The sequence below is a fragment of the Camelina sativa genome, chromosome 11, assembly GCF_000633955.1.
Source record: "Camelina sativa cultivar DH55 chromosome 11, Cs, whole genome shotgun sequence".
NCBI classification, from domain to species: Eukaryota; Viridiplantae; Streptophyta; class Magnoliopsida; order Brassicales; family Brassicaceae; genus Camelina; species Camelina sativa.
In genome coordinates this window covers 45798896-45807725 of record NC_025695.1, presented here as the reverse complement: position 1 = coordinate 45807725, position 8830 = coordinate 45798896, and the positions used below count along the sequence as shown (strand labels likewise).

General features: G+C 31.5%; 3 protein-coding genes across 3 annotated transcripts in view; 1 reads left to right on the top strand and 2 right to left on the bottom strand.

Annotated features, from left to right (window-relative positions):
• The window catches only part of LOC104726635 (auxin response factor 4-like), a 5489-nt gene extending 5016 nt beyond the window's left edge, over positions 1-473 (top strand). Inside the window, exon 12 of the mRNA XM_010445543.2 lies at positions 33-473. Coding sequence (XP_010443845.1) covers positions 33-214 — 182 coding nt within the window. The 3' untranslated portion in view covers positions 215-473. The remainder of the gene's footprint in view (positions 1-32) is intronic.
• Positions 1494-3444, bottom strand: LOC104726634 (agamous-like MADS-box protein AGL62). Its single transcript, XM_010445542.2, has 2 exons — positions 3121-3444; positions 1494-2145 (listed from the first exon to the last, which is right to left on the bottom strand). The coding sequence occupies exons 1-2, from the start codon at positions 3442-3444 to the stop codon at positions 1594-1596; spliced, it is 876 nt and encodes a 291-aa protein (XP_010443844.1). The 3' UTR covers positions 1494-1593.
• Positions 6011-8830, bottom strand: part of LOC104726633 (E3 SUMO-protein ligase SIZ1) — a gene marked incomplete at its 5' end in the record, with an annotated part of 6715 nt that continues 3895 nt past the window's right edge. The window contains 2 exon segments of the mRNA XM_010445539.2: positions 6011-6631; positions 6882-8085. Coding sequence (XP_010443841.1) covers positions 6492-6631; positions 6882-8085 — 1344 coding nt within the window. The 3' untranslated portion in view covers positions 6011-6491.

The window sequence follows — 8830 nt, the reverse complement described above, 5'->3', positions numbered from 1 at the left end:
TTGGTTGCTGCTTAACTTGAAATTGGCTTTTGGCTATATGGACAGTGATTTCTGCAATGTGGTGTGGAAGATACACTTATACACGAAAGACGAGGTGGAGAATGCGAATGACGATAACAAGAGTTGTTTAGAACAAGCTGCTCTCATGATGGAAGCATCAAAGTCATCTTCTGTGAGCCAGCCTGATTCTTCCCCTACAATCACTAGGGTTTGATTACAATCACTAGGGTTTGAATGTAAACAACCCTGAAACAAGCTTATTTCCTTTTGCTCTCTTAAGTGTGTTTTGCTGACAATAGACATAAAAGAACTTTGAATCTGTCTGTGTGTTTGTTTTGTGTTCTCTGGTCTCCATGGACTTGGACCGTTTACTCAAGAGATTTGTGAGTTTATGGTATTTGTAGAGCATGCATGCCGTTGTATGAGTTTGGATTGTGGTCTTGAATTTTTGATTAAGGTGGTACTTTGCTGAATTTTGAAAATTTCTTAACAATTTATGTGGATTTTCATAAATTATTCTTTTTTTTTTCGGGTGAAATTCATGAATTATTCTTTTTTTTCTTGGTGAAATTCATTAATTATTCTTTTTTTTTGTGGGTGAAATTCATGAATTATTTTTTTGTTTTGCTAAATTTTCATGTATTATTCTTGTAGTGATTTATTTGAATTGACTGATATGTATAATGCATACTAGATATTTGATGATAACTTAGTACTATATTTTTAGTAGAAACAGAAATATTAAATAAAATTATGTGACTTTATTTTATTTGATTTTTTCTATTTTTTTAAAAAAAAATTCTACTTAAACTATCAGTGTATTATATTTTCAATAAAAAAAAATTAATTCATTGTTTTAAATATTTTTTTCTATATTAAAATTAAAGTTTATCATTTGAGGAATATTTCATAATCTCTATATTTATCAATCTAAGGAATAAAATAAAAGATAAAAATATTGTAATGTTGTCTTTTTATTTGATACAATGTACCAAAATACGTGGGATGTATGTACCTTTTAGTTGATAAAATAGTGCACATAGAAATTTTCATGATGCTTTTATTTGCAATTTTTTAAAAAGACGAAATTGCAAGTTTATTTCTAAACAGATATTACATGATTGATTAATATATAGTTACAATCATTCTTGTTTTAAGAATTCACCAATTACACAAAATGCACAAGTGAGAAAAATATCCATACGCTACTAAGGAGAAAGACTGCACTATGCTAGCACTTGTTTAATTTTTGGCACAAACAAAAAATTTCTCCCCAACAAAAGCTGATGTAAAACGCTATTTATTTTTTTGAATATAATTTAATATTTATTCAAAAAAAAAATATATATATCCATGGCCGAATGTGGTATTTCGATCAGAGGCGTAATGCATTCGTTTCAGAAACAAAATCAGATATTCTAATGTTTATTCCATTACTCTTTAATTAAAAATTCAAAAAACAACATAATTCTGAAAAGAAACAACACAACAACACAACTTCAACAAAGAAACAACAACAACAACACAACATAACAACAAGAAATAAAGATAACCTAAAACACGCTTTTAATTGGATCACATAACAAAGGATTATCAGTAACCAGACCTAGAGTGTGGAGGATGACCTTGACCTTGACCATGATGATATTCATATTCAGAGATGCTTTCTCTCTTAAAACTCTGGTTTAGGTTTTGGTTGTGGTTTGGATTATACTCTTGTCTGTAGTTCATATTGTACTCCTGAACAAACCCTTCATTGATGTTACCATGATTACTGTATCCAAACTGTAAAGCAGGATTAGGGTGAATCGGGTTCTGGTTGTAGTTGAAGGCATTTATGTCCATCATTCTTCTTTGACTAAACATGTCCATATCATGGTGGATATGACTCCCATCATCAAGCCCAAAAGCAGCATTACTAGAGCTTCCCACATAAAAGTTTGGAACTGTTGCTTGAAAAAATTTGGAAGCTTCATGTGTAACTATCTTCTTCAAATTCTCAAGATTACCTTTGAATTCACTGAGTTGATTTAACGCAAGTCCTTCAACGGGTTCTTCCCACCAGTCTCCAAGGGCTTTTGTTTTCTCTCTCATTTTCCTTAGCTCTTCAGTTTTTTTCTTCTCAGATTCTAGTTGACTCAACAGCTGCAAATATTAACTAGTGTTAGCCACCCAAAAAGTTGTGCTTTAAAATTTTTAAACTTGAGTACCGACACGAACAAGTGCCTGAGATAATTCAATTCAATATGCTACGGTCTTAAAGAATGTGCATTCTTGAATTTCGTAGTTGATAAAAACAATAAATCTAATTATAATTATTTTTAAAAAATAATAATTTTAAAACTTTATTTTACCTGTAAAAACCTAGTTAGTAACATCACAAAACTTAATTTATCGAAAATAACTATAGAGAAAATAATATTTAAAAAGCGCATATATAAAAAAAGAATTTGTTAAAAATATCCTTTTTAGGAAAGCCCTTTTCAAAAATAACCTCCTTTTAACATTTTAATTTTTACCCTCTTTTACATAATTTCAATATATTAAATTAATTTTTAGAATTTTTTTTTTAGGTTTGGGTTCTCATTTTGCATTTAGGATATAATTTTGAGGGGTTATGGTTTAATATTTGGACTTTAGGATTTAGAATTTAGTGATTTTATTCATAGAAAAGGGGTATTTTTGAAAATGATCAACATGAAAGGATATTTTTAAAAAGTGATATGGGAAAAGAGGTATTTTTAAAAATTAAGAACTCTAATTATGTTATTAGTTTTCATGCCATATGATTCTATAATATCTCATTAGCATGTTAGTGACATGTTATGAGCATATAAATCTATTATAATTATGAAAATTCTATTATAATTATGAAAAATTCAACTTTCTAGTGTTCAATATTTAATTATTTACATGCAAAAATTTTATTTATATTTATAATATTTAAATTTAAAAAAACTATTGTGTTCTCTTTCTCCTTAGGCTACCAATCATGAAGCAATATTTTAATTAATGTGTTGTGTGGTTGACAACAAACAATTACCATGTAAACTAAAATTTTATGATTTATATAAAAACACAAAAAACAAATCAATCAGACTTTAAAAGAAAAAAAAATACCTGAGTCAAATGGATATTCAGATCATGAACAACAGAATTTCTGTGGACTTCACTGAGTTGCATGTTGTTATGTTGGTGAGGATGTGGTGGGTTATTGTTTAAGAATCGATCAATCACAGTTTCAACACTCGGATGACCGAAAGAAAAGACTTTTCGACCGGGTGAAAACACAATTATGGCGATTTCTGCAGCACAAAGTGTACAAAGCTCACTAGCCTTTTTGAAAAGTCCAGATCTTCTTTTCGAAAAAGTAACTTGAAGGTTACTTTCGTTTTTCATTTTGACCATCTCTATCTTTTGACGACCTTTGCTTTTTTTCACCATTTTTAATGATATTTGAGAAGATAAAATATAGAGTGGTGTTTTCAGAATGAAAATGGACAGGTATTTATAATGGAATATTACATACCAACAATTCATATTAAAATTATTATTATTTTATTTTATATTTGAATTTCAATTATACCATTTTTGTAACTTTTCATAATCTTCTTATTCAATCAATATAAGGTATGCAATTCATATATATTTGACTATTACATTGTCATTTCATTTGTACAATGTATCAAAATCTGCCAGAAAGATGTACCTTTAATTGGTAGTGATCTTTACATATCTAATAAAGATACTATTAGAAAAACATAGAGATATAGCAACACAAATGGCAGCATGAGAAAAAGTTACTTTAAAAAATATTTTGAACATATTGGTGACAGAAAATGAAAACAAATATTGGTATTCAATGATACACAAACTTTTGATACCTATTAAAAAAATTAAACTAGAAAATTAATATACTAACAAAAGTATATTCCGTTACATTTTTATATGATTATATTTATTGTTATTTTCTAAAATATAACATGTTTTCTCTCGCAACTAGCGGTTCATTTGTTATCGATTTATAAAAATGTGTATGATGAGATGATTATATAATATTCTTGACAGTTGTTATAACAAATATATTCCGTTACATTATTAATGTAATCATATTCGTTGATATCTTTTATAATAGACGTTTTTTACGTTATTTGTGAATGATTTGTTATTATACTTACAAATATTTACGATGAAATGGTTATGTGATTCGATTAGCAGTTGTTATAACTAGACCACCCTTCGCAATAGATTTGAGATGAATATATATAATTGAGCCATACATGACTATGAAATTTCATTATGTTTCGTATAAATCAATTTCTCTTTATTATATATAGCACAAATATATATGTATATATATATAATTATCATCCTAAATAGTTTTTTTTTTCTTTTCCAGAGAGTAGATTTTAAGAAAATTAGATTCATGTAAAAATATCCGATAGATTACTTTATGAGTTTTTTCCCAAAAAAAAAATATATAGTTAGAGGATAAAATGAGTTTATAAATTTTTCACTAAATAACGTTCCTTTGTGAAAATATAAAATTTAGTTATATGTGTTAAAATACAAATACTAAAATTGTCAAAATAGGGGTTTAATATAAATTATGTTATTTGGAGCATTATATAGAACATGAAGACCATCCCAAATCCGTTATTATTTCTAACAAATTGACAACATAAATATGCCGTTACATTAGTTGTTTTTTTACACAAAAAATAGAACATGTACTTTATTGCTATTGGCGATAAATCCGCTCATGATAATAAGATATTCTAATTATGAAAGTGGATACATGTTATTTTTAACTCCCTTATCTTAGTTGATGGATTCATGAGAAATAATTGAATGAATAAAACATAACTAAATAATTTTCGTTTTAGTTTGCAGCCAGATTTTTTATTTTACAGAAAATTAATTATCTAGTAAGCAATAGAAACTTATCCAACTTATTTATGTAGATAGTAAATGTCATCCGAAAAAGTAAAATTGTAGTTGTATAAGATTAAATATCCAATTTAAAGTATTTATGATATTTTTATAGGTCACATGGTTATAAAACTATGCATAAAAATAGTATTTTCTAAAAACCTTATCGTAATAAAAAACTAGATAGAATACCGGCCAAGTTAAGTAATCATATAAAATTATACAAATGGCTTTAAAGCTTTATCTAAGGTAAAATGGTCTTTATTAACCCATTTTTAAATAGTGATATTTTTTTAGATGATTTTAGATGTATAAATATTATGGTATATATATTCATATCGATTTGTTTTAAAGATATATGTGATTGAACTATATATCTTTTTTCTTTTTCTTAACAGCAATTGGATTATATATCTTAAAATCCTTATTTATGAAACTTTTGAATAGGTAATATACCTTTCAAAATAGTACGGAAATAAGAAATCTTTACAAATGTGATCCATAAAATTTAGACATATTTAACTTTTTGCGATAATTATTAATTATTCTTGCTATAGCAATATATGCATACTTTTAAGAATTTATTAAGATATATTACTTATCTATACTTTCTTCACTACCATTTTTCTTTTATATCATATGAAATGATATTACTCTTTGTCTAATATATTAATACTTTCTTTATTCAGTAGGACTTTGCCTTTTATATGATATGATATTATTAGTCTTGTCTCATATATGTTTTAAAAAGGTTTAGTCTAATATAATCCTACTAGTATTGTATTATCATCGTCGTGTTAACACCGAGATCCAGTTCCACCACTAATAAGACAGAAGAAAATCTTGCAATACGAGATATGACATTCGAACTCGTTGTAGGATTAGGAACCCCTCCCACATAAACCTTAAAGATCATTTTGTAAACCAAAACACATGACGAACCACGTCATTTTGCACATGTCTCCAAAATGAACGACGAGAATGTGGTACAGAAATAAGCTTAACTATGTCGTATCCTATGATGCTTCAGACTTTGATCAGAACCATATGATTCATAATCAATGCATACAAACTACAATGAAGAGAAGAGCTGCATTTTTATAATAAATAAATAAAAATTGGAGCACATAATTTACAATGCTATATCTCTCTATGGCTCCTGGCTCCCGAGTAATATTATCATCATCCACACAAAGAAACAATAAAAAACCTATTCGAGTATACAAATTACCAATTAAACCGGAACCACCTGTGCCAACTTTTCTTGCCTATTAGTGTAACTAAATCAGCCAGTGCTTTGCTTTGCAAAATACATCTTGCAGTGTAGCAGACAAGGCCAAGATCCTGAACCGATATTGAAGAGAGTCAACAAAATCATACAAGAGAAATTATCAATACCGGTTCAATTCTTGCCTGCACAGAGAATCATGCAAATCTTGGCAAACTCCGGTGTGCTGTCTGATGATCCTGTTCATTGTTCTGTGCATAGCGTTAAGAATCAAAAGGTACACCGAATCATCCCCAGACAGACAGAACAGAACAGAACAGGATGAATATTATCACTCAGAATCCGAGTCAATGGAGAGGTACATCCGAGGTCTTACAGAACGCTTCTGCCGAGGAAATGAAAATGGATTATCTGATCTTTGCTTCTTTGCCTTGTCTTGTCTACTGTCATTCATACCCAGAAGCAACGAAGCTGCAAATACGCCAGTAATAGTCAGTAATTGTACCACACTAACTTTGGATATAGAGGAGCAAAGTCAAAAGACAAAAATAAGATATATTTAAGAACTAAACAGATCTTTCTTCTTCAGTTTTTTACAAGACCTAGCAGCTTAGTAAACTGGAGAAAAAGGTAAATGCGACATCATGAACCGGATCCACATTCATAGGTCCCTTTGATGTTTTTAAGAAAGTAAATACTTAGTCTCAGACAGGGAACAAACCGGTCTCTGTTGTAGTATCTAAAGAACCTTCCCTTGTAGACATCTGCTGGCTTGAGTTGATCCCGTTTACAGTTGCAGGCTCTCCATGATTACCGGAAGCGCTATCTCCTAGCCTAAGCGAGATCCAGTCTTCACTGCGGATACCATTTGACATTTCAGCTTGGTTTTTAAAACCCGACTGAGCTGAAGCATCTGGTTTGGTTGGCAGAAATATTTGAAGTGAGGGATCGTCTCTACCAAATGCAAGAGGATTGTCAACTAGGCCATCGTTTGCTTCAGATCGTCCAGCAGAGCCAGGAACCACAGGAACAGACGCCATTGATGTCTCAGGAGCCATGGTGTAATCCCCATTTATTTCAGGAGCACAACCAAGTGCACCATGATGATGCAACCCAACTAAACCTTCTGAAACGTCAGCATCAGATCTAAATAGTTGAAACCCAGGGGCTTCTGGAGTTTCAGAAGGAAATGACCAAAGGGGCGTATCAAATTCGTCATCATCATTGAAAAGACCTAACCGTGAGCTTGCCCCAGCTATGCTGTGTGGGTCGTCATTATAGGAGTTAATTATTCCAGAAGGGTTCAGTGGAAAAGTCAGCCCACCATCTGTTCGACAACCACTGTATGCAGGTCCCGGAGTGATTACTACATCATTTTCTTCATCCGAATCACTTAGAATGATGACTTCATTATTTAAACCCTCTCCAGATTGGTTTCTGTCAGGAAAGTTATAACCTGAATCAACATTCATGGAAATGGAATCAAGTTCCATGCCGTTGGCTACAAAATCAAAGGTTCCAATAGCATCCTGGTTTACGCTTGCATCATCACCATCCCTACCACTTCCAGTAGCACTACTACTCATTGGTATAATATTCTTCTCCTGATATCCAACCTTTTCTTGCCTATTACTGGAAGATAATCCATTTGCATTAGGTTTGCTAACTTCCCAAATTCCATTGCGATTCTTCCTTATTCCAAGTTTTAGAGGGGTCGGGCCATCTGAGAAACCTTCTTGTTTAACCGGTAACATTTCCATCTTCCGTTTAATCTCATCAGAAGAGGGACATAGACTACCATCAGGTGCGTGCCACTGTGAGAGTTCCCCCAGTTCCCTACGCTCACTCTCTCTTTTGGACTTTACCCGCCAAGAACCATCAGGTTTCACTTCAATTTCAGTCACCTCTTCATCACAATGCTTCATCTGTCGTGTAGGAAGAAAACAATTGAATAAAAGCATAAATACAAAAGTTCAAGAATTCGAGTGTTCCCATAGGTATACCTTAGACGTGATACGGTTAAAATAAGGATCCACGATTACATGCTCCACTGAGTAATTCTTCAGACAAATTGGGCACTGCCACTGCATGTTAACCAACCACAGAACAACTTAAGTCAGAAAACAAGAGAAATAACTTAACATCCAGACAAGGATAGGAGACCTACCTTTCTGGAACGTTGATTCAACTCCACAAACACCTCGAGGTCAAAACAGCCCATGTGAACACATGGTAAAAATCTCCCAGCAACTTTTATCCTAGAACCGCTCATCTAATGACACAAGCAGAAGAGAAAATATAAGTTTAGTCTGCCAGATAACCCTAGAAATATAAGTATAAAAACTGAGCTATAAGATATTAGTAACTTACAGGACACCGAAGATTGACACCGAAGAAATCAGCAACAACTTCAATGTCACTATCACTATCAGCATTATCATCTCCACCTCCACCTCCAATGCATCGGCGGACACGTGCAAGAGCATTTTCAAAAGTCTCCCCTTTACCCTCTTCTGGAATCAAATTTAAAACCTAGATACAAAAACGAGTAAATAAATAGGAACATTGGGGATCATTAACGCACAATAGCTGGATTTCGGAACATACAAGAACACTAGCAAAATAAATATAACACAAGACCACGCTCATTGACTCATCTGAGTGAAATAG